The sequence below is a fragment of the Berghia stephanieae genome, chromosome 15 (assembly GCF_034508935.2).
Source record: "Berghia stephanieae isolate SIO BIC M18660-M18661 chromosome 15, UCSD_Bste_1.3, whole genome shotgun sequence".
Taxonomy (NCBI): domain Eukaryota; kingdom Metazoa; phylum Mollusca; class Gastropoda; order Nudibranchia; family Aeolidiidae; genus Berghia; species Berghia stephanieae.
Genome location: NC_088374.1, coordinates 15382477 through 15409712, shown reverse-complemented (window position 1 = coordinate 15409712; position 27236 = coordinate 15382477). Strand labels below are relative to the sequence as shown.

Below are 27236 nucleotides of genomic sequence, written 5' to 3'. Positions count from 1 at the left end.
TTTTTTTTCAGCGCACCCCGACGACTTTTTCTACACCAATCAGGGAGCTGCTCCTGAGATCCGAGACGTAGACGACGCGGATGATCTGAACAGAACCAGGGAGGCTTTTACTACACTAGGTTTGTTTTCTCTACAACAACAATCTCCTCATTTACAGATTAAAAAAAAAAAAAATAAAAAAAAAAAAAAGACGGCCGTGTCGTCTTGTGGTATGAAACTCCCTTTCGGACTGGAAGATCCGGGGTCAAGTCCTTTTCTGGATAATAAATAAATTTAAAAATTTTATCCCAAAAATATACACATTTTTTATGTTTATAAATTAAACATTTTTATCCCAAAAATATACACATTTTTTAATGTTTATAAATTTAAAAATTTTATCCCAAAAATATACACATTTTTTATGTTTATAAATTAAACATTTTTATCCCAAAAATATACACATTTTTTAATGTTTATAAATTTAAAAATTTTATCCCAAAAATATACACATTTTTTATGTTTATAAATTAAACATTTTTATCCCAAAAATATACACATTTTTTATGTTTATAAATTAAACATTTTTATCCCAAAAATATACACATTTTTTATGTTTATAAATTAAACATTTTTATCCCAAAAATATACACATATTTTATATTTATAAATTAAACATTCTTATCCTCAAAATATACAGATTCTTTTACTGTCGATTAAGGCAGGACAGCTTATGTTGAAGTTTCAAATGTTTTAACAAAGTCAAGCAATGTGGATTGTGCTCACTAATGAGAAGGGGTTAAAATAATTGCGACCCCCCCCCCCCCCAAAAAAAAAAAAAAAAACCCCCAAAAAAACAATAAAAAACCCTTTGGCCCCAGAATTGCCTCATTTGGATAAGCATTGAAACGCCATTCCAATTTGGTATTTTGTAGGTGTAAACCGGATGACGAGGTTGAATTTTAGATTAAAAGGATTGATTGATGTTTCGACGAAAGGTGCTATATAAATATGCTTATTATTATTATTATTATTATTATTATTATTATTATTATTATTATTATGATTAGTCACCAGAATGATGCCAAGATTAACCCGTATGTAAATCCTTTTCTCGTCAAAGGCATTTTAAAAACTCATTTTCCTGAGAAAGATCAGCACAGTTTTGTCATTTTCTCTTGTGTTTGTGTTTGTGAATGATTCTCAATGTCAAGGTCATTGTCTTCCCTCCTTTCCAGGTTTTCCCGAGAAAGACCAGCTGATGATATTCCGTATTCTAAGTGCCATCCTCCATTTTGGAAACGTGACCATCCAGGAGAAAGACGGAGAGTCTTGTGAGATTCCGGTCAGTATTTTGTTCATTATTATTATTATTTTTAACATTCTTCTTCTTCTTCTTCTTCTTCTTCTTCTTCTTCTTCTTCTTCTTCTTCTTCTTCTTCTTCTTCTTCTTCTTCTTCTTCTTCTTCTTCTTCTTCTTCTTCTTCTTCTTCTTCTTCTTCTTCTTCTTCTTCATTCTTCTTCTTCTTCTTCTTCTTCTTCTTCTTCTTCTTCTTCTTCTTCTTCTTCTTCTTCTTCTTCTTCTTCTTCTTCTTCTTCTTCTTCTTCTTCTTCTTCTTCTTATTGTTATTATTGTTATTATTGTTATTATTATTATTATTATTATTATTATTATTATTATTATTATTATTATTATTATTATTATTATTATCATTATCATTGTTATTATTATTATTATCATCATTATCATTGTTATTATTATTATTATTATTATTATTTATTGTTATTATTATTATTATTATTGTTATTATTATTATTATTATTATTTTTTATTATTATTATTATTATTATTATTATTATTATTATTATTATTATTATTATTTTATTATTATTATATCATTATCATTGTTATTATTATTATTATCATTATCATTGTTATTATTATTATTATTATATTATTATTATTATTATTATTATTTATTATTATTATTATTATTATTATTATTATTATTATTATTATTATTATTATTTATTAATATTATTATTATTTTTTAAATTTTTTATTTTTATTATTATTTTATTATTATTATTATTATTATTATTATTATTTTATTATATTATTATTATTATTATTATTATTATTATTATTATTATTATTATTATTATTATTATTATTATTTTACATATTATCTTATTATATTCTTCTTCTTCTTCTTCTTCTTCTTCTTCTTTCTTCTTCTTCTCTTCTTCTTCTTCTTCTTCTTCTTCTTCTTCTTCTTCTTCTTCTTCTTCTTCTTCTTCTTCTTATTATTATTATTATTATTATAATTATTGTTGTTGTTGTTGTTGTTGTTGTTGTTGTTGTTGTTGTTGTTGTTATTGTTATTACCAAAAAGCCTGAACTCTAAAAAATCCCTGAACTCTCTCTCTCTCAACCCCCCCCCCCTCCATTCCTCCTTCCTCCTATCCAGACCAAGGAACAAAGTGTAGGAGTGATGTGTAAACTGCTGGGTATAGAAGAATCACAGATGAGGATGTGGCTGTGTCAGAAGAAAATTCAAACCGTCAACGAGACCCTGACCAAACCCCTGACACAGATACAGGTACAGCATTGTTTGTCGAGGGATATGTTTAAAGAGTATCTTAACCTTCTCCTTACCACCTGCAGCAAAATTGTCACATTTGTCACATATTATACATTTTTCTTATTCAGATTTATTTTCCACATCACAAACTTTTAAGAATGATCTTTTTTTTATTATTAGTATTCATGAAGTAGTATTCAGAAGCGTAGGTGCGATTCTGCCAGACCTCTACTTCATGACCTGCATTGGCTGCCTGTTGAGAAAAGGATTAAATTCAAAGCTTGTGTTTTAGTGTATCGTTGTCTTGAAGGTACTGCCCCTTCCTACATTTCAGAACTAATTGAAAGATATTCAAAACCCTGCCCCTTACGTTCGGCCAGTGATTCCACAAAACTAGTTGTCCCTCGAATTCGGAAAAATGCTGGAATGAGATCCTTTTCTCATTTCGGACCCTCTGTTTGGAACGCCTCACCACAGAGCATTCGTGAAAAAGAATCTTTGTCTATTTTTAAACGTTAGCATAAAACATATCTGTTTCGATTTTAGTAGATGGTATGAGAAGCATGATAGGGTTGGTTGGTTTGTGTTGTGTGTGTGTGTGTGTGTGTGTGTGTGTGTGTGTGTGTGTGTGTAAATGAGTATGTGTCAGCCAAAGTAATTTGTAATTTAAGCGCTTAGAGTCTGGTGTCTCGGAGTTATAGCGCTATATAAGTTTTCAGCATTATTATTATTATTATGATTATTATTATTATTATTATTATTATTATTATTATTATTATTATTATTATTATTATTATTATTATTATTATTATTATTATTATTATTATTATTATTATTATTATTATTAATAAGAACATAAAGTTGTTTTGTAGAGAGCTTGTTTGAATTTTAAAAATCATTTTTTTCTGCTGGCTAAGCCTGCCATTTTGGGAAAATGCTGAAAAGAATCGGTAAGGAGAGAGAGGGTCAAGCTAGACTTTGTTCTTTTCCAAATTAATGTGTGGATACAACTACTGTAAAGCACTCTGAGACCTTCGTCATGATATTGTAGAGCTGTTAATGAATTCAATTCATTATTATTATTATTATTATTATTATTATTATTATTATTATTATTATTATTATTATTATTATTATTATTACTATTATTATTATGATGATTATTGTCATTATTATTATTGTCGTCGTCGTCGTCGTCATCATCATTATTATTATTATTCGTATTATTATTATTATTATTATTATTATTATTATTATTATTATTATTATTATTATTATTATTATTATTATTATTATTATTATTATTAATATTATTATTATTATTATTATTATTATTATTATTATTATTATTATTATTATTATTATTATTATAAATATTATTGTTTTTATAATAATAATTATTATTATTATTATCAGTATCATCATCATCATCATCATCATCATCATCATCATCATCATCATCATCATCATCATCAATATCATCATTATCATTGTTATTATTAATGTTATTATTATTATTATTATTATTATTATTATTATTATTATTATTATTATTATTATTATTATTATTATTATTATTATTATTATTATTATTATTATTATTATTATTATCATTATTATTATGATTCATCAATATCATCATTATCATTGTTATTATTAATGGTATTTTTATTATTACTATTATTATTATTATTATTATTATTATTATTATTATTATTATTATATTATTATTATTATTATTATTATTATTATTATTATTATTATTATTATTATATTATTATTATTATTATTATTATTATTATTATTATTATTATTATTATTATCATTATTATTATTATTATTATTATTATTATCATGATTCCAGGCCAGTTTTGCCCGAGATGCCCTGGTCAAGTTCATGTATTCCCGTCTGTTCGACTGGATCGTGTGCCAGGTGAACAAGGCCTTACACAGCACGGTCAAGTCGCACAAGTTCATCGGGGTCCTGGACATCTACGGGTGAGTACACACAAACTTGAACAAACTTGACCTTTGATATAGCAAAGGGAAATAACTACAACAAGGCTGAGAGTACTCAAAATGCTCCAAATCGGCAGGGGCAAGTGAGAACACACAAACTTGAACAAACTTGACCTTTGATATAGCAAAGGGAAATAACTACAACAAGGCTGAGAATACTCAAAATGCTCCAAATCGGCAGGGGCAAAGTCACCCCTTGAAGCAAAGTAACCCCATCTGGCGGTATTTTCCTCTATAATTCAATAAATAAATGACAAAATATTGCGGTTTTCTTGGAATGATGTCAATGGGACTTTTTAAAATTTAAAAAAAAAAAAAAATTGAGCTTTTATATAGCGCAATATCCACTAAACGTGCTCAAAGAGCTTTACATGGGATCCCTGACCAACAGCAACGCATTACATGTAGAACATGACATGATGCCTGTTAGGCGATATTGCAATTTTTTTTTATGACAGAGACAACGCTGTTAATGGCCAGGCACTCATTTTACACCTGTGTACGGTGAAAAAAATTGCAATATCACCTAACAGGCATCATGTAGAACATGACATGATGCCTGTTAGGCGATATTGCAATTTTTTTTTATGACAGACAACGCTGTTAATGGCCAGGTACTCATTTTACACCTGAGTACGATGAGAGAATGTGAGTAAAGAGCCTTTTTCAAGGATTCAACTATGCGCAAAGTGAAGCTCGGCCCCAGGACCTTCCGATCCGAAAGCGAGTGTCATACCACTAGACCACATGGCCGCCCACTCTTCACACGCATAGGGTCTCTGATCGATCCCTGTTCACCCAGCAGTGATTTGGTAGCTGAGTCTATTAGATTAGCGTGAAAAGAACTTTGCGATAAGACTAGTGTCCTATCCAGAAGGTAGCAAGCAGTTGCTATTGTCCGTTTCATGCTATAGAAACTGGGATGAACTCTTGCTCTATGGGCCTAATGACTCTGAAAGATTACTTTTTATCCGTTAACGTTTGACTTAAGTTTATTTGTTTTTTTCCAAGTTTGAGAAGATGTAGAAAACTTTTTTTTTTTTCATTGTTTTCAAAATTACTGAATATTTATGTCTTTTTGGTGCCGAATTTTACCAAAGAAAGAGCTTTTGCAACAGCTTGGTATACAAACTTATTGTGACACTGTGCCAGTCTGATGGTCCAGCGGGAAGCGGTTAGTCATATTTATTAAGTTTTTATGAAAAATGTAAATTAAAATAACAAATTTATGTATTTTTTCTATTGCCTTCTGCCAGATTTGAGACATTCCAAATTAACAGTTTCGAACAGTTTTGCATCAACTATGCAAATGAAAAATTACAACAGATATTTAACATGGTAATTTATCATTATTATTATTATTATTATTATTATTTTTATTATTATTATTATTATTATTATTATTATTATTATTATTATTATTATTATTATTATTATTATTATTATTATTATTATTATTATTATTATTAATAATATCATCATCATCATCAACATCATCATCATCATTTGTATCATCGTCATAATCATTATTATTGTATATATCATCATCATCAACATTATCATCGTCATAATCATTATTATTATAAATATCATCATCATCAACATCATCATCATCATCATCATCATCCTCATCATCATCATCATCATCATCATCATCATCATCATCATCATCATCATCATCATCATCATCATCATCATCATCATCATCATCATCATCATCATCATCATCATCATCATCTCTGTTCCAGCACGTGTTCAAACTGGAACAAGAGGAGTACGTGAGAGAGAAGATTGAATGGTCTTTCATAGACTTCTACGACAATCAACCTTGCATCGATCTCATTGAGGCCAAACTCGGCATTTTGGACTTGCTGGACGAGGAATGTAAGGTAAGGAACTCAATGCTTGCTACTTACTTACTTATCCAAACCAGCGACCACCTGAGCTCTAGGCCTTCGGTCTTGTGCCATGATGCAAACTGTTTAAAAAAAAAAAAAAAAGGGGGGGGGGGGGGCTAGATGGATATTTATCCTTTTTTATAATTTGATGAATAGAAGCTTTGAGTAAAATATAGGTATGAGTCAATTTGGGAGCTTGTACAGTTTTTTAAAAATTTGTAATTCTTATTTTTTCCAAAAAATTTCAGATTTTTTAGTCTGGGTGGGTTCATTTGACCTCCCATGGTGGGCAGGAGGTCACTTGCTGTGTCTTCTATCTCCACTATATATGTTTTCTGAGTTGCTTTTTGTCTTTGTCTTGGAACGGGATTACTTGGTTTTGTCCTGGCCTTTGCTGAAGTCGTTGGCGGAGAGGAAAACACTCTTGTTTTGAACATATCTTGTAAACATTTGAATGTTTTCCTCTTAGTGTGATCATGACCCTTGGTGAGAGGGAAACAGTCAATTGTATAGTTAGTTTTGGGAGATGATATTTTTTCCTCGTAAATCTCTTGTAAATCCTCTGTTATGTAATATATTATGTTTTGTTTACATATTATATATGATTTGCAAACATTTGAGTGTATTCCTCTTAGTTGGGATCTGTGCTTGTGACTGGATGAGACTATTAAGTGATCTCAAACTGAGTACTTTGATAGTGTGCTTTTGGAATCTACATCTGTTTCCTATTTGAACCAATTCCCCTTTTTCTTACCTTTTCTTGGATGCTTTAATTGTAATTTTAGAATGTTTTACTATCCCAATTTCTTCCTCCTTTTAACTGGCGCTGATATGACCTTAATGTGTTGCAAGCGCCGTAACGTAAAACCCTCAAAAACAAAACAAACATAAATTTGTGTCCATCCCATAATGTCATCGATTCCAGATGCCCAGAGGTTCGGACAGCAACTGGTGCCAGAAGCTGTACACGAAGCACCTGGACAAGTCCAAACACTTCAGCAAACCCAAAACATCGCGGACCGCTTTCATCATCCACCACTTTGCAGACCTAGTTCAGTATCAGTCGGACGGCTTCTTGGAGAAGAATCGGGACACCGTTTTAGAGGAACAGATCAAGACTCTCAAGGCCAGCGAGGTGACATTTTGAATTTAGAAATAAGCTACTTTTAACTCAACTCAACCCTCACCATCCATTGTGGCTTGTGCTCTTGAGCACGTTGCCGGCCAGTTGTCTCCACGAATCACCATCCTCTGCGGTGCGCATGAAATCTGTGTTGCTTTTTAAGTCACATTTGGCCATTCTCAGGTTATTTAAATAAGGAAGACAAAGAATGTCTTATTTAAACTCAACCCTAACACCAACTATATCCGTAGTTTGCCTGGGTTACTTTTACCCTATCCCTATTTATTACATTTTTCTGAGACAAATTATAGATGTAGTATCAAAGCTAATGTTTTTAGTTTTTGACATGTTAATGATAGTTGAATAAACTATCTATGTACATGCTCATTTTTAATACATTTTTTCCAATTTTGAAAAGTAGCTAAAATATCTAGGATTGTGCAAGTTCAGATAAATGTTAAAACTTATTTCAGGGGGGCGAAGTGGCCGAGTAGTTAAGGCATTGCACTGTGATCAGATGACCCGGGTTCGAGCCCTGCTTCAGGCACTTTTGTTTTTTTCCTTGAGCAAGTTTTATTAACCCCCAATTTGCTCACTTGGACCACATGGGTGATTCCTGTTGACATCAGACATCTTGTTTTATGAGTTATCTATATTCCTTCATGGAATGCCTAGGCGATGGTGTCTTATGATATCGTGGCACAAAAGGCATATATTTTTACATTTTTAATTTTTTTCATTTCATAAGAAAATATTTGCTGGATTAAAACCAGTTTCCGTTAAACAGTTTAATTTTCTTGGTATGAACGTCTTAGGCATGTTTTGTGTACGGCCTGTAGTTGTAGCATTGATATTTGTAAATGGAATAGGCGTGGTATAAATTATTATTATTATTATTATTATTATTATTATTATTATTATTATTATTATTATTATTATTATTATTATTATTATTATTATTATTATTATTATACATTTTTTTTTGGTGCTTTTGGTTTTGGGAGAAAATCCTGATTTTAAAATCAAAATCCTGCTTTTTTCTGTCTTATCCTGATGTTGTGAGTTGACAGCTCTGTTAAATTCATGTTATATAATTATTTCGCATTTTTTACTTTCAAAAAATGTAAATTTTAATTTATTAATTTATTTGTTTTGCAATCTTTTCAATTTTCAATTTATAGTGACAGTTCTAACTATTTTACAGTGTTGAAATTATTCATATTATAAAGCGCAGCTCTGGTTATGGAGCTGCTCCTTTTTTATATATACATCCTATTTCCATTGTATTTTTATCTTATTATTATTATATTATTATTTTTGTTTTTATAAATGGGGAAAGTCACTCTTTTTAACTTTGTGAAAATATCTGATTTCTGCTGTCATGTCTTCCAGTACGAGTTGGTGGGTGAACTGTTTGCAGAAGACTTCCAAGACAAGGCAAGCGGCGCCCCAGTGAGGCGGGGACGGGCCCCATCTGACACGCAGCCCATCAGGGCTCAACCCAAGGCTTCCAACAAACAACATAAAAAGACAGTCGGCTCACAGGTATGTGGAGTAAAAAAAGAGCAAAACAAACCTGTATTCCTTCAGAGCCATTCTTTCTCTCTGTCTCTTTCCCTGGTAGAGAGTGTCGCGTCAATACTCTTCAACAGTCGTAACGTCACTTCCTTCCTAATGACGCATGGTAACTTAGTAACACTGGCTCTAAACTATCGGAACAATGGCGGACGCCGTATGAAATATTTTTCCGGCGAGCATAAAAGTGTATCCAAAGGAAAAAAAACCCCCATAAATTTGATCATGTTTTGACTTTTACACATTCTGATCACAAGGCATATGAAAAGTTCTTGCCAGCATAAAGAATAAAAAGTAATGATTTTCTTTGTTTAGAACCAAGATGGTCGCCGTTGCCGGGCGGCGTGACATCAGACTACTGAATCCAATTGGATCCTGAGTTTGGCACTGACCTCGTGACTTTTTATTCTCTGTTTTCATCTGGCACTTCTCGAGTTTTCACTTCAATATTTGACACTGCACGCTCCACACTTCTTCTGAATTTTGCTCTACATGCTACGTGTTGCTGTTGATCAGGGGGCCCTTGTAAAGCGCTTTGAGCATGGTTAGTGGTCGTGGTTATTAAGCTATTTAAGAGCTTGAGCTTTCAAACTTAGTACTGGGTGGGGATCCTGACCTCCCATAGCGGGCAAGGAGGTACACACTGTGTCTTCTATCCCCTTATATCTGTTTTCCAGCATGCTTTCTGTCTTTGTCTTGGAATGGGATTACTTGGCCCTGTTCGGAGTCCTGGCTGGGAGGGAAACAGTCAGATGCATAGTTATTGTTTTGGGAGATGATATTTTTTTCCTTGTAAATCATCTCTCTGTTATGCATTGTATTATGTTTAGTTTGCATATTATATTATATGATTGGTAAACATTTGAGTGTATTCCTCTTAGTTGGGACCTGTGCTTGTGTCTGGATGAGACTTTTAGGTGATCTCAAATTAAGTACATTGGGGATATGCTCTTGGAATCTACATCTGATCCCTATTTAATTTGTTCTTAGTTCCCCTTTGTCTTACTTTCTCTTGGCTGCTTTATTTAATTGTAATTCTAGAACTTTTTACCATACCATTTTCTTCCTTTTTACCTGTGCTGACATAACCTAAATGTGTTGCAAGCCCCATAAAACCCTTAAAAACAAAAACATCAAACTTAGTACAAATCATGCGCTCCTCTCTCTCCCTTGTCTACCCTGGGGACCACGACCCCACGACCTCTCTATAATTGATGAGCATTCTTCTGTTTTCATCTGGCACTTCTCCCCAGACCCTATTTTTGTCACGATCATAGTATGTAGAACGAGACATGACGCCTGTTAGGCGATATTACAATTTTTCCAACAAAGACAGCATTGTTAACGGTTAGGTACTCATTTTACAACTGAGTACGGTGAGAGACTACTGTGAGTAAAAGAGCCTTTTCCAAATATTCCCTTTTTGATAGATCGGCATCATGTCCTAAGAGGTGGCTAGCAATTTTAACTGTCCATGCATCCATGTAGAAACCAGGAGGAACTCCAGTTTCAAGGGACCTTTGGTTGTATTGAACAATGTTTTCCCATTGAAACTATGAAGGGGAAAATTAACTGATAAAGGAAGTCTTCTTCTTCCTCTTTTTCTTCTTTTTCTTCTTTTTCTTCTTCTACTTCTTCTACTTCTTCTTCTTCCTCTTTTTCTTCTTTTTCTTCTTTTTCTTCTTCTACTTCTTCTTCTTCGTCTTCTTCTTCTTCTTCTTCTTCTTCTTCTTCTTCTTCTTCTTCTTCTTCTTCTTCTTCTTCTTCTTCTTCTTCTTCTTCTTCTTCTTCTTCTTCTTCTTCTTCTTCTTCTTCTTCTTTCAACTTCTTTGTTCAATTTCCACGTTTCGTAGCCATACAGTAATACTGCCATGATTCTGTCGATGTCCTTTGCATCCCAAACTTTTCTCTTCTTTACTGGGTGGGGTTCCTGACCTCCCATAGTGGGCAGGGAGGTACTTCCTGTGTCTTCTATCCCCCTATTTCTGTTTTCCCACTTGCTTTGTCTTGGAATGAGATTACTTGATTTTGTCCTGGCCCTATCCGGATGCCCTTGCTGAGAGGGATACAGTCAAATGCATAGATAGTTTTGGGATATGATATTTTTTTATTTGTGAATCATCTCTGTTATGCACTGTATTATGTTTTGTTTACATATTGTATATGATTTGTAGACATTTGAATGTATTCCTCTTAGTAAGGACCTGTGCTTGTGTCTGGATGAGACTTTTAGGTGATCTCTTTGATAGTGTTCTCTTGGAATATACATCTGTTTGCTATTTCAATCAATTCCCCTTTCTCTTACCTATTCTGGGTGCTTTAATTGTAATTCTAGAAATTTCACTATCCCATTTTTCTTCCTTTTTACTGACGCAGATATGACCTTAATGTGTTGCAAGCGCTGTAAAACCCTTAAAAACAAACAAAACATTTCTCTTCTTTCCTCCCCAGTTCCGAGAATCTTTGATAGCCTTGATGGAGACGTTGAATGCCACAACTCCCCATTATATACGATGTATCAAACCCAATGACTTGAAGGAACCGTTCTTGTGAGTATGAATTGCTGACTTGCCAACCCATGCCATTTCTCATTGTTAAAATACACTTTGAGCTCCCAAACATGATCTTTGTTGAATTTTGACCAAAATTTGTTATTATTATCATTATTATTATTATTATTATTATTATTATTATTATTATTATTATTATTATTATTATTATTATTATTATTATTATTATTATTATTATTATTATTATTATTTATTATTATTATTATTATTATTATTATTATCATGATTATTATTATTATTATTATTATTATTATTATTATTATTATTATTATTATTATTATTATTATTATTATTATTATTATTATTATTATTATTATAATATTAAGGTTATATTATTAGGTTTTATTGATATTGGTCTGAGGCCTAAAAATATCCTGTTGAACTTTGAACTTACTTTGTCTTTTTTTCCTGTCTCCCCAGGTTTGAACCCAACAGAGCTGTAGAACAACTGAGAGCTTGTGGTGTCCTGGAGACCATCCGAATCAGTGCCGCTGGCTACCCGTCCAGGTAAGGGGTCTTCATTAACCTTTTACAACCTGGGCCTGATTTGTTTTTAAATAATTTGGATTTATTTTGAATTTAAAAAAAAAAATCTGTTGTATCTTTTTGTTTATTTTATTTATTTATTTATTTATTTATTTATTTATTTATTTATTTATTTATTTATTTATTTATTTATTTATTTATTTATTTATTTACATTTATTTATTTATTTATTTATTTATTTATTTATTTATTTATTTATTTATTTATTTATTTATTTATTTATTTATTTATTTATTTATTTATTTATTTATTTATTTATTTATTTATTTATTTACATTTATTTATTTATTTATCAGGGTTCAGACAAGGTCGAGATATCGGGAAAAAGTCAGGGATTTTATCATTTTCTTCCCTTGGTTGGGAAAAGGGTTAGGATTTCTCTTATTTGTGAAGCTGAGACGTTTTTGATTCAATAAATCTTGTTGAAAAGGAGAGTTCAGTTGCTTCGAAACTTTATTTAGGACTTTGGGGCTTATTTTGATTATGCTGAGGGCAAATAATCGATTTGTGTTGTTATTTATTGTCACCTTTTTATTTTTTTTCCCTTGTGAACTACAAATTTTTGACATTTCAAATAGGCACTGCTAACGAAGCATCCCTTCCTCCCCCTGAGTACTTGGCCATTAACAGCGTTGTCTCAGTTGGAAAAAATTGTAATATCTCCTTACAGGCATCATGTGTCGTTCTATATCCACTAATTGATATAATTTTTTAATTTTATACCTTACAGATGGACCTACCCAGAATTCTTCCAGAGGTACCGTGTCCTGGCCCAGTCCAAACACATTCGACGGGACGATGCCAGGAAAACGTGCGAGGCCATTTTACCTGTCCTCATCAACGTGAGTCTATGTCTGTATTTAAACTTTTAAAATTACGCCTTTCATTAAATAAAAATATCGTCGCCAAGGCATTCCTATTGTCCAAATTCAGCAAATTGGGGGTTGCGGGTGGTTGGATGGGAGCATCACCCTTGAATCATATACCTATGATGTTCGCATGGGTGTACGATCCGATAGTGATGTCGTTTCTTCTTCTCTTTACTAGCCTATCCTGCTTCTTTGGTTTGTGATTGTATTTTTGACAGGGGATATTTTTTTTAATGTAAATCTTCTGCCTGTTTGTTCTTGGTTATTTATAATTTAGCTTATGATATCTTTAGGTTATGATTTTGATTTACATTTGTACTATTTTTGTTAGATTGCTGTTTTTTTTGTTTCAGCGGTCTCTCATATAACCTCAATTGTGTTGGAAGAGACCTAAAGCAACAAACAAACAAACAAACAAATTGGGGGTTAATGAATAATCTTGCCCAAGGAAAAAAACAACAAAAGTGCTTGAAGCGGGACTCTAACCCAGGACCTTCCAGATCTCAGTGCAATGCTCGGCCACTCTTATTGGGATCATATCTAGATGAGACAGTTAGGTGATCTCAAACTAAGCATATTGATAGCATTCTCGTGGAATCTACATCTGTTCACTATTTGAAACAAATCCCTTTTGTCTTACTTTTTCTTGGGTGATTTAATTGTTATTCTGAAATTTTTGGCCATCCCGTTTTCTTCTGTTTTACTGGCGCTGATATGACCTAGATGTGTTGCAAGCCCATACAACCCTTACAAAGCAAAACAAAACAGGGAGCGGTATAGTCTTTGCTTCCCGCCCGAAAGGTACCGAGTCTGAATACTTGCTGCACTGTGTGGCCTTGAGCAAGTCACTCAGTTTTCGGCTGATGCCTGGGTTATTCCAGTCTTCCCTGGGAGTAGACCCTAGAGACAAATTTCCCCTATAGGATGAATAATATTTATTTATTTATTTATTTTTTATATTAAAGCGTTGAACTTGAATTTTAACCTACTTTCCTTGTTTTGTTTTGTTTTTTTTTTTTTCCCCCAGGATGAGGACAAGTATCGGTTTGGAAAGACCAAAATATTTTTCAGAGCTGGCCAGGTGGCCTATCTGGAGAAACTGCGTGCCGACAAGCTGAGGTCGTGCGGTGTCATGATACAGAAACACATTCGAGGCTGGTTGCAGAGACGGAAATATCAACGACTGCTCAAATCTGTCTTGTTGGTTCAAACATGGGGCAGAGGCTTGCTGGCCAGGAGGTAAGGAGTTCATATCCCCTCTCTTGTCTGTTTGTCTGTCTGTCTGCCTCTCTGTGTGTTTCTCTCTCTCTCTCTCTATCTGTCTGTCTGTCTCACTCTCTCTCTCTATATATATATATCTATCTCTCTCTCTGTCTGTCTGTCTGTCTCTCTCTCTCTCCCTCTCTGGGTGGGGATCCTGACCTCCCATATTGGGCAGGGAGGTACATACTTTTTCTTCTATCCCCTTATATCTGTTTTCCAACATGCTTTCTGTCCTTGTCTTGGTGGAATGAGGTTACTTGGTTTTGTCCTGGCCCTGGTTGGAGTCCTGGCTAGGAGGGAAACAGTCAAATGCATAGTTATTGTTTTGGGAGATGATATTTTTTTCCTTGTAAATCATCTCTCTGTTATGTATTACTATATTTGTCATTTTTAATGTATAGTGTAAGCATTTGAGTATATTCCTCTTTGTTGGATTTTGTGCTTGTGTCCAGATGAGACTTATAGGTGATCTCAAACTAAGTACATTGGTGGTATGCTCTTGGAATCTACATCTGATCCCTATTTGTTCCTAGTTCCCCTTTGTCTTACTTTTTCTTGGGTGCTTTAATTGTAATTCTAGAACTTTTTACTATCCCATTTTCTTCCTTTTTACTGGCGCTGATATGACCTTAATGTGTTGCAAGCGCCGTAAAACCCTTAAAAACAAACAAACATCTCTCTCCCTCTCTCTGTCTCTCTCTCTCACTCCCCGTCCCCACCCCCCTCTCTCTCTCTCTCTCTCTCTCTCTCTCTCTCTCTCTCTCTCTCTTTTCTCTCTCTCTCTCTCTCCTCCTCTCTCTCTCTCTCTCTCTCTCTCTCTCTCTCTCTCTCTCTCTCTCTCTCTCTCTCTCTCTCTCTCTCTCTCTCTCTCTCTCTCTCTCTCTGACAAGATATTATTGAAATATTATATATTAATGGAATGGATAAAATATTTTAAAGTGCATTGCTAAGGTAGTATAAACATTGAAAAATGCATTGTTAGACTGCATAATTATTGACAAATATATCAACTGACTGGATTAACATTGACAAATACATCAACTGACTGGATTAACATTGACAAATACATTAACTGACTGGATTAACATTGACAAATACTTTGATACACATGAATCTTTGTCTGTCCTCCACCCCACTCACTCACCCCTCTATCCCTCTCCCGCCTCCAGACTGGCAGACAAACTGCGTAAGGCTAAAGCAGCCACCTGTATCCAGGCAAGATGGCGTGGATATCGACAAAGGAAGTTGTACAACTCTATCTATAATGCTGTTATTGTCTTACAGGTAAGGATTGTTATCCATTCATCTATCCATATCATCCATACATATATCTAGACATAATCGGATGCGAGATAAAAACCCCACCCCATCAAGACAAATATCCAGTCATACCAAGTGTGAGAAAAAAAAAAAACCCAGAAAAGTTTAGAAGCCTTAAGCTACCAATCTATAAATGATGAAAGTCTGAAATTTAATCACTGTCAAGCACATTTATTGACATCTATGTACAAAGTCTTTCAGGAAAATATATTTTAAAATTATAATTCTACAATAATTTTCATAAACCCACTTCATGTATAATTGACATGTCGAAGATTAGAGACAATATTCTAATTCTCAAATTTTGATGTCAACCTTCAATCGTCTGTATTTGCTATATGACTATTCATAGCCTTTTTTCTCCGATATTCAATTGATTTTTTAAATGTCTTGAATAGTAATGCATTCCCTTGCATTTAGAATTGATTCTTTTTAACTCTGCTTCTGTGTAAAACGTACGACTCGTATAGACCATGTCAGACATCATCGACAGGCCTGCCAACCAGTATGATTTCTCATGTGTGTCAATGCATGACATAATCCGTCGGAAGGTGGAAAGTTTTGACTTGAGTTATTTTTTAAGATTTTTAAATTTTGCTCACCAGAGCATTTTAATCTTTATTTGAAGTAAATTGGGTGATTTTTCATTAAGTTATGGTCAGATGTATGGGAAAGGTATCCAGCAACTTTTCTCAAATTTCATACTTTTTCAACTTAACTAGCTTTTTAAAAAAATATTGAGAAGTGAAATTAAGCTTTGATATTTCCCGAAGATGTACAAAAAGGGTTGATTCAATCATTTATGACAAGAACTCATTTTTGATAAAAATTGACCTTCTAACTAAACTTAGCAATATCTCAGTTCAAATCTTTTTACCATCCGACTGATTATGTCATTCACTGTAACATTAACATATTTTAATGTTAAATTGAAATTTTGGACAGTTGCACGTGTTGAAAATATGATTTTTGGGGGGTAAAATATGAGAAAATGAGCATAAATATTGGTAAAAAACAGGTTAAATCTTTTCAAATGGTTGAAGTTGGTTGACTAAGTGCTGAAATCTGTTTGATTCAAGTCAGAACTCAATGGAGGCAATTCATCTTTAGAAATGAATGGGATATGATTTCTGCTTCGTATTGAAGTTTATGTAACATTGTCAGAAGAAAAACGTATTCCAGACTTTATCCTTATCAATCAATCGTTTTCCATCAAACAAACCAACCTCCTACACTAGACACATTACACTGCTAAAAACAAGACACATGTATGGACACTTTCAATATTGGGATTTTTATATGACTTTGTTATAACCGTTTCTTCACCAGTTGAGACTTTTTAATCAAGCTTGACACTGATTAATTAAGATCCTTTTCTTGTTTGTAAATTTTCGATTGTTTCTGATTTCTGATTTGTATTGAAACAACGTCATACATTTTTTTTCTGGTTGTTTTTTTTTAATTTCTCGCACCCTTTTTATACATCCAACCATCCATTTGTCTGTCCATTTTGTCTCCCATTCATAAATGTGTCCATCCATTCATTCATTCATTCATTCTTAAATCCATTCATCCTAAAATCCATTCATCCTTACATCCATTCATCCTTACATCCATTCATCCATTCATCCTTACACCCTTACATCCATTCATCCATACATCCATTCATCTTTACATTCATTCATCTTTACATCCATTCAGCCTTACATCCTTGCATCCATACATCCATTCAACCTTACATCCATTCATCTTTACATCCATTCATCTTTACATCCATACATCAATACATATGTCATGAATATCATTCACGATAAATTTTTTAAAAAAGGAAAAATTAGGAAAAAAAAAATGTCTCCATTGAAGATGTTCTCCATCAATATTGAGTACCCATATGGGCGGTTAAATAATGCTGTACATGCATCTTAGGAATAGTCTCGGTATAAGAAGACAATGAACTATCCTGATTGAATAAAATACTGAGACAAAAATAAGAGCCTGGAAAAGAAAGTAAGCAAGATGTTTTATAAAAAATCTGAAAATGTGCGAGAGAAACACTGCCAGACAAAGCAAGAAATAGAAAAACAAGAATAAAGAAACAATAACAAAAATAGAGAAAAAATACAAGAATAAAGAAACAATAACAAAAATAGAGAAAAATACAAGAAAAAAAAACAATAACAAAAATAGAGAAAAATACAAGAATAAAGAATCAATAACAAAAATAGAGAAAAATACAAGAATAAAGAAACAATAACAAAAATAGAGAAAAATACAAGAAAAAAAAAACTAACAAAAATAGAGAAAAATACAAGAAAAAAAAAACTAACAAAAATAGAGAAAAATACAAGAAAAAAAAAACAATATACAAAAATAGAGAAAAATACAAGAAAAGAAAAACAATAACAAAAATAGAGAAAAATACAAGATAAAAAAAACAATAACAAAAATAGAGAAAAATACAAAAAAAAAAAACAATATACAAAAATAGAGAAAAATACAAGAAAAGAAAAACAATAACAAAAATAGAGAAAAATACAAGAAAAAAAAAACAATAACAAAAATAGAGAAAAATACAAGAAAAAAAAACAATAACAAAAATAGAGAAAAATACAAGAAAAAAAAAACAATAACAAAAATAGAGAAAAATACAAGAAAAAAAAACAATAACAAAAATAGAGAAAAATACAAGAAAAAAAAAACTAACAATAATAGAGAAAAATACAAGAAAAAAAAAACAATAACAAAAATAGAGAAAAATACAAGAAAAAAAAACAATATACAAAAATAGAGAAAAATACAAGAAAAGAAAAACAATAACAAAAATAGAGAAAAATACAAGATAAAAAAAACAATAACAAAAATAGAGAAAAATACAAGAAAAAAAAAACAATAACAAAAATAGAGAAAAATACAAGAAAAGAAAAAAACTATAACAAAAATAGCGAAAAATACAAAAAAAAAAACAATAACAAAAATAGAGAAAAATACAAGAAAAAAAAAACTAACAAAAATAGAGAAAAATACAAGAAAAAAAAACAATAACAAAAATAGAGAAAAATACAAGAAAAAAAAACAATATACAAAAATAGAGAAAAATACAAGAAAAGAAAAACAATAACAAAAATAGAGAAAAATACAAGATAAAAAAAACAATAACAAAAATAGAGAAAAATACAAGAAAAAAAAAACAATAACAAAATAGAGAAAAATACAAGAAAAAAAAAACAATAACAAAAATAGCGAAAAATACAAGAAAAAAAAAACAATAACAAAAATAGAGAAAAATACAAGAAAAAAAAACAATAACAAAAATAGAGAAAAATACAAGAAAAAAAAAACAATATACAAAAATAGAGAAAAATACAAGAAAAGAAAAACAATAACAAAAATAGAGAAAAATACAAAAAAAAAAAAACAATAACAAAAATAGAGAAAAATACAAGAAAAAAAAACAATAACAAAAATAGAGAAAAATACAAGAAAATAAAAACAATAACAAAAATAGAGAAAAATACAAGAAAAGAAAAAAACAATAACAAAAATAGAGAAAAATGCAAGAAAAGAAAAAAACAATAACAAAAATAGAGAAAAATACAAGAAAAAAAAAACAATAACAAAAATAGAGAAAAATACAAGAAAAAAAAACAATAACAAAAATAAAGAAAAATACAAGAAAAGAAAAAACAACAATAACAAAAATAGAGAAAAATACAAGAAAAGAAAAAAACATCCCAAAAATTCAGCCTGACTCAACAATCTAGGCAGGCTGATTTTTTGGGAGGTTTTTTTTTTTTTCTTGTGTTTTTCTCTCTGCTTTGTCTGGTACTGTGTCTTTCACTACTTACTTACTTACTTTTATCCAAACCAGCGACCACCTTAGCTCTAGCCCTTCGGTCTACTGCGTCTTTCACACGTGTTTTCTGATCTTTATTTTACATATCGCTGCCTGCTTTCTAATTTATCAGCAAAAAAAATATATGATATGAAATTATATAAGCCCAGATTTATGTAGGCTTTTACAGCCTTTTATCTGCTCTTGTGCATTCATGAACGTATTTGATTCACGTCTCTCAAAACTGGGCATGCCAGATAGTGGATGGAAGGAAGTGTCTGAATTTAACTATACAAACAGTATTTTTCTGTTTCACAATGAGCATCAAGACGGCACTTGAATGAATATCATACCTAATGTGTGACGTCACAACTCACAGGAAGAAATAACACAAACGACTGGTGTGAATGGAACTCACAGTGACACCTAACAGGTTAACCCAAAATGAAAACAATCACAACAACTACTCAATTTTCAAACAAGGGAAACCTAATAAATAACAAAGCCAAAGTCTCAAGACGGGAACAGAGGTTGAAAGACAGGATAGCACAAACTCAAGATAGAAGTCTGCCAGAAAGTTGGGAATAAAAGACAGAGCAGAGCGCCCAAGCACTGGCAAAAGAAAACCCGCCCCCAAAAAATGCATACACATTCATCATTCAAACAGACACTCTCGCAAATAACCCAAAAAAACCTTCATAACGGAAACCGTTTGGAGAAATAGAGATCATGTTTTTTTTTCCTCGAGCTTTCGGAGAAATAGTCACTTTGTTTTTTAAAAAAACAACTTGGAATAGCATTGATTTGAGTAACTTATCCTAACACCTGGTCAGATTTTCCAAAGCAATTTCTTATAAGTCTTTGCTGGAATCAGTTTTGTTGTCATTTTCCTTAACAATGTCATCCTTTCATCTGGCATTTGTATGTCTTTACTGGTGCCCCATTTATCATGTTTTGTTGACAAAGAGGAAACACGAAACGTCCACACCAATTGTCTTGAATTGAATTGAAGGCTCCATTCCGTTATATTCTAAGAGTAAAAAGGATAAATACGCATATAGGAGATTAACACGGATTGGTGACGCATTGCTGGAATATATTTTTTTCCTCTTGTATTGTTAATAATGAACTGGATAGAAACTGAGGGTTAAGGGGGGGGGGGGGGGGGGGGGGGGGGGGGGGGGGAGGCTAGGAGGCTATGATGTTTGTGTGTGTGTGTGTGGAGGGGAGGGGGAGAGGTTGATTGTGTATGTGTGTGAAAGAGAGAGTGAGAGAGAGGGTTGGGGATGAGGGTTGGTAGGTAGACACGGCCAGATAAGCCTTATCTCCTATCATGTTTTGAGATAGAACGTTCTATCCATACGCAAGGCAACACAGTAACCCGTTCCCATGGCGACAACAGCCAAACAATCAAATAGTTTGGTGTAGAACAAGGTTACGTCTTTGATTCCTGTCACGTGGATGTTGTCCAATCACCACAACAATAAATCAGTCACAACGTTTTATCAAACAATCAGATTGTGAGTCAGAACACTCCAACCCATCTCCCCCTCCCCCCTTCTCTTTCCCCCCCCCCCCCCAAATCATGTGATTAATGTTTTTTTGAGAAGGGAACAAAACCAAGACGCAATACAAAATTATGACATTTTATCATTAGAACAATTGAATCGGCCACTCAGATTAGCTAGCGAGTGATTTAAAGTGCGCGTGTAGTTATTTAAGATGTTTGGGTGGATTTAGAATTTTACTTTAAAATTAGCAATAGACAGATCATGCATCAGCTAACCAGTCATTTGTCATACCTGGAAAAAAACAACTTGAATTTAAATATTTGGCCAGAAAACTCGTCCTTTGAATATCGATCGATTTAAATGACCCTCATCATGGCAAAAGAAACTCTCAAACCTGGGACTTTTGGAAGACATTGCGAAGTCCCAAGTTTGAGAGGTGTTTTTTTGTTACCAAGATGAGGGTCATTTAAATCGATAGATATTTAAAGGACGAGTTTTCTGGCCAAATTTTAAAATACATGTTTTTTTTTCTAGAGTACAGCGGTTAACTGGTTAATTGTTGTTATTTTTCTAAACAGGGTTCAAACCAACAGGCTCTCAGTGTTGAATGTTTCACATAATTCGATATGGTGGTTATGAATTGTTTTTAGTTATTTTGAAAGTCACTTCTAGGGAGCATTTCGTTGATATGCAAAATATTATTGTCTTAGTGGTGAGGATAACATTAGTGATTTTGTCATCTGTGGCATTGACTTTGTGCATCAAGTGTCCTCGAAGACATTGACTTTTTATTTTTTTTAGTCAAATGTTTTTGAACTATTGACTCTTTTTTTTTTTTTTTTGGTCAAGGGTCAAGTAATCTTGAAGGCATCGAGACTCTTTGGGTCAAGTGTCTGATAAGACTTTGAGAGTCTGTTGGGGTTAGGAAGACATTGACTTTTTTTTTTGGTCAAGGGTCAAGTATTCTTGAAGGCTCTTTGGGTCAAGTGTCCTATAAGACTTTGAGAGTCTGTCAGGGTCAGGAAGACATTGACTTTTTCTCTCAAATGTTTTTGAGGAATTGACTCTATTGGCCAATTTCCTTGGAGACAATGACTGCCTTGGTGTCTGTGTCAAGTGTACTGATAGACATTGACTTTTTGGGTCAGTAATATTGAGACATTGACTCTGTTGGTAAAGTGTCCTTGAAGAATTTGACTTTTTGGTCGTCTTTTAGAAGACTTTTGACTTTTTGGTCGTCTTTTAGAAGACTTTTAACTGTAAAAAAAGAAGTAATCCTTCAGAACCAATAGGCCGAATAAACCGGAGTTTATCCCAGTTTCTATATTATGAAACAGACAAATGCAAATGCTTGTTACCCTTTGGAAAGGACGCTAGTCTATCGCAAAGTACTTTCCACCAGATCTAACAGACCCAGCTACGAGGCAAATATTAAAGATGAGTTTGACTTTATGTTGAAATTGCTCCTGAAGGACGGACATTTTGGTTCAACCATAATTGAAGACATTGATATGATGTTTTGGGTGTTTTTTCTTGACTTTGTAGAGGAAACGTTCTCAAAGACATTTGGGGTCAAGATTTGTAAAAACCATTTGACTTAGTAGATCAAGTTTTCGAGAAGAAATAAACTTTGGAGGTCGAGTATGTTGGGGGGGGAATTGGAAAGGGGGGGGGGGGGGGGGGGGATGATTGTGTTGTTTTTTTTAAATTTTATTTTTTTATCATGAACAAAAAGTTTAAAATTGAAAAAAGTTTTAAGTGTCATATATTGGTTGACCTGACAAGAGAATGGTATTGCGTTTTGGCTGAAGAAGGGTTTTGAGTCTGAAATGTTTTGTGTTTGTTATTTTGTTCTTTTTTTTATTAGATAAAGCTGATATATCCATTTTTGTTCGTTATGAAATAAAATTACCAGGTGTTTTCCCATGATACTAAAGTAAATCCATTGGAAATTGACTCAATATCTTGGTGAACTTTGAACTCTGTTCAATCAAACTTCAGTAATCGGGACTCTGTGCGTCATTTGTTGGAAGTTATAAAGGACTGTCGATGACTCATCACAACATTCATGTCTTGTTGCCCAACTTTGGTACATCGAAGATCGTCTTGAACCAGCGACAGAATGATTTGGTTTTCGAGTGTTAAAGACACTTGATTGTCTTTTTGATTTCCACTGTATCGCTGCTTTTGTTTTACAGTGGGCCCTGCGTAACATACTATTAAATAATCCAACTCGCACAGACACACACACACATACACACACACACACACTCGCACACTCGCAAACCAATTCATTACAAAATTTATGCCACTCTTCAAACGGAAGAGTATTTCTATTTTTAAAAAAAAAGAATTTACTTGTTTTTGGAAACAGTCATTATCGCTAGCAATAACTACCAAGGGAGGTAAGCACAGTTTTTGAGTCCCAACAGAGTTCATACCCGTTTCGAGATCATTGCTCTAATGTGAGGGATTATTTCCACCACCCTCACACGGTAGAGAAGATGTCGTCGCTAATTTACCTATTAAGACGATTGTGACTAGCAGTAAAAATCAAGGGAGGTAATTATTTATCGTTGGCCATCGAGAGCTACTACTACCTGACTCCGCAGTATTCGCGGCCGCCCCAGCTTTCCCGACTAGAGTTAGTGAAGAAATTAGAGTGGTACAAAAAGAACGAGAACGAGATGGAGATCCAAACAGTCAGTTGGCTCGATTTACTCATGTACACCCACTTCCCCTACCTCCCCATCCTTGAATCCCAGGCCCATATTCGGGCCAAGTTTGCCAGAGAGAGGTACAACAACCTGCGGCGACACCACAAGGCCATCGTGCTTCAGACCAACATCCGGGCCATGCTGCAGAGGGTCAAATTCCAACGGGTCATGCGAGGCATCGTGCTCGTCCAGAGTCACTTCCGACGACGGAAGGCCAGGTTGCAACTCAAGATACTCAAGGTATGATGGGTGTTTTTATATATTATGTAGTGCTATCTATGGCACTCGAGGTTTTGGTAAGGTATGTTTGTCGGTAGATACTCCAGAGCCACTTCCGACGACGGAAGGCCAGGTTGCAACTCAATATACTCAAGGTATGATGGGTGTTTTTATATATTATGTAGTGCTATCGAAGGCACTCAAGGTTTTGGTAAGGTATGTTTGTCGGTAGATACTCAGGTGAAGATGGGTATGTGTCAAATTCCAACGGGTCATGCGAGGCATTGTGCTCGTCCAGAGCCACTTCCGACGACGGAAGGCCAGGTTGCAACTCAAGATACTCAAGGTATGATGGGTGTTTTTATATATTATGTAGTGCTATCTATGGCACTCGAGGTTTGGTAAAGGTATGTTTGTCGGTAGATACTCAGATGAAGATGGGTATGTGTATCGGGTTTGTCCAAAGAAAGTAGTCATTCAGAGCCATAAAACCCCTTGAGCCAGAGTTTTTACCAGTTTTCTATATCATTAAAAGAACAATAGCAATTATTTGCTACCCTTTGGGTAGGAGGTTAGTTTATCGATGATGATGATGATATAAATGATAGTAATGGAGATAATGATGATGATTATATTAATAGTAATAATAATAATGTTGATGATGATGTCGGTGATAATGATGATGATGATGATGATGATATTGATAGTAATAATAATAATGATGAGAATGATGTCGGTGGTGATGATGATGATGATGATGATGATGATAATGATAATCTAATCCATAATGATGATGATGATGAATATAATGAAAATCTGATCCAAGATTATTATAATTTTGATGATGATATGATGATGTTTATTATAACTGTAATATTATCAATAATAATAATAATAATAATAATAATAATAATAATAATAATAATAATAATAATAATAATAATAATAATAATAATAATAATAATAATAATAATAATAATAATAATAATAACAATAATGTAGATGTTCATGTTGATAATGATGATATTGACAATAATGTAGATGTTAATGTTGATAATGATGATAATAACAATAATGTAGATGTTAATGTTGATAATGATGATAATAACAATAATGTAAATGTTAATGTTGATAATGATGATAATAACAATAATGTAGATGTTAATGTTGATAATGATGATAATAACAATAATGTAGATGTTAATGTTGATAATGATGATAATAACAATAATGTAGATGTTAATGTTGATAATGATGATAATAACAATAATGTAAATGTTAATGTTGATAATGATGATAATAACAATAATGTAGATGTTAATGTTGATAATGATGATAATAACAATAATGTAGATGTTAATGTTGATAATGATGATAATAACAACAATTTGGATGTTAATGTTGATAATGATGACAATAACAATAATATAATCCAACCCCAGGTGGAGGCCAAGTCGGTGGAACACATCAAAAACGTCAACAAAGGTCTGGAGAACAAAATCATCGAACTGCAACAGAGGCTGGATGAAAAGGTAAGGCTGAGATACAGAGGTATTGTATCATGGTATTCAACTTACTTACTTATCTGAACCAGCGATCACCTGAGCTCTTGCCCTTCGGTCTTGTGCCATGATGTAGAAGTTAGACGTGTTTTGTAGTTGTTCCAGGTGACTATAAAGTGTGTTACTGATGCTTGGATTTGGTGCGAGGAATGTGCATCTCAGGTCTTCAAGAGGTTGACATTCAAGCAAGTGGTGTGTTACTGTTTCATTGGGGTGGCATTCAACAAAATAATAATGTTTTGCTTACAATTGCCTTCACCATACATCACCTGATACCTTGAATGCCTTGTCAGGGAATGTAAACCAACTCAATCTCTGCAATCCGGCAGTTCCTTCGCTAATGGAGAAAAAAACATCCCAAGAACAAAGTTTGCTGAGCGTGGTTTTGCATCTTTGGCTCCAATCGTATGGAATTCTTTACCATCTAAAACCCGACAATGTGAAAGTCTACCATCTAAAAACCAATCTTTTTCTTTCTGCTTATCGTGATTCTATGTGAACTTTGAAAAGATATGTGTGTGGCGACTGTTGTGATGATTTTGTAGTCGATTGAATGAACATGTGTGATACTAAAAAAAAATATAGTAAAGCACCTCTGAGCACTATTTGTGGATACTGGCGCTATATCAAATAATAATTAGAATACTACTAATAATAACAAAATAAGGGGAAGCCATCCAAGTTTATGGTTCCCCACTCACTCGAGAGTGGATGTCCATTTGTATCCATTCATACCATTAACATTGAAACAGTTGATCTGGGTGGGGATCCTGACCTCCAATAGTGGGCAGGGAGGTACATACTGTGTCTTCTATCCCCCCAACCCGTTTTCCAATTGTTTCCTGTCATTGTCTTGGAATGAGATTACTTGGTTTTGTCCTGGCCCTGGCCGGAGTTCTGGGAGGGAAACAGTCGAATGTATAGTTTTAGTTTTGGAAGATGATATTTTTTTCCTTGTAAATCATCTCTCTGTTATGCATTGTATTATGTTTAGTTTACATATTATATTATATGATTTGTAAACATTTGAGTGTATTCCTCTTAGTTGGGACCTGTGCTTGTGTCTGGATGAGACTTTTAGGTGATCTCAAACTAAGTACTTTGATAGTGTGCTCTGGGAATCTACGTCTGTTCCCTATTTGAACCAATTCCCCTTTGTCTTACCCTTTCTTTGTGCTTTAATTGTAATTCTAGAGCTTTTTACTATGCCATTTTCTTCCTTTTTACTGGCGCTGATATGACCTTAATGTGTTGCAAGCGCCGTAAAACCCTTAAAAACAAAAACAAAACAAAAACGAAACAGTGGATGGAATCGGCTCACATCTCCAATGAAAGAAAACTACTGTGGTCTGTGGATATCTGCATAATTGAAGATACAGACTTAAAAGGAAGAAGAACAATTCCCCCTTTTTTCTTACGTTTTTTCCTCAAGTCCTTTTAATTGTACATCTAGAATGTTTTTACTATCCAATTTTCTTCCTTTTTACACAAGCTGATATGGCCTAAATTACTTCCAAGCGCTGTAAAACCCTTAAAAACAAACAAACAAAATTTTAGGACAATGTTTTTTTTTCTTGTACCTCCCATAGTGGGCAGGGAGGTACATACTGTGTCTTCTAACCCCCTAGCTTTGTTTTACATGCTTTCT

The 27236-nt window shown here is 33.1% G+C and overlaps 1 protein-coding gene across 3 annotated transcripts in view; it reads left to right on the top strand.

Annotated features, from left to right (window-relative positions):
- LOC144960693 (unconventional myosin-Va-like) overlaps positions 1-27236 on the top strand; it is a 174921-nt gene that overhangs the window by 54226 nt on the left and 93459 nt on the right. For all 3 annotated transcript variants that reach the window (XM_078893982.1, XM_078893981.1, XM_078893980.1), the window contains 15 exons: positions 12-119; positions 1218-1324; positions 2451-2582; positions 4429-4562; positions 5840-5921; positions 6332-6472; positions 7407-7616; positions 8997-9149; positions 11631-11728; positions 12170-12256; positions 13026-13137; positions 14192-14403; positions 15597-15711; positions 23856-24047; positions 25469-25558. In XM_078893982.1, coding sequence (XP_078750108.1) covers positions 12-119; positions 1218-1324; positions 2451-2582; positions 4429-4562; positions 5840-5921; positions 6332-6472; positions 7407-7616; positions 8997-9149; positions 11631-11728; positions 12170-12256; positions 13026-13137; positions 14192-14403; positions 15597-15711; positions 23856-24047; positions 25469-25558 — 1973 coding nt within the window. The remainder of the gene's footprint in view (positions 1-11; positions 120-1217; positions 1325-2450; positions 2583-4428; positions 4563-5839; positions 5922-6331; positions 6473-7406; positions 7617-8996; positions 9150-11630; positions 11729-12169; positions 12257-13025; positions 13138-14191; positions 14404-15596; positions 15712-23855; positions 24048-25468; positions 25559-27236) is intronic.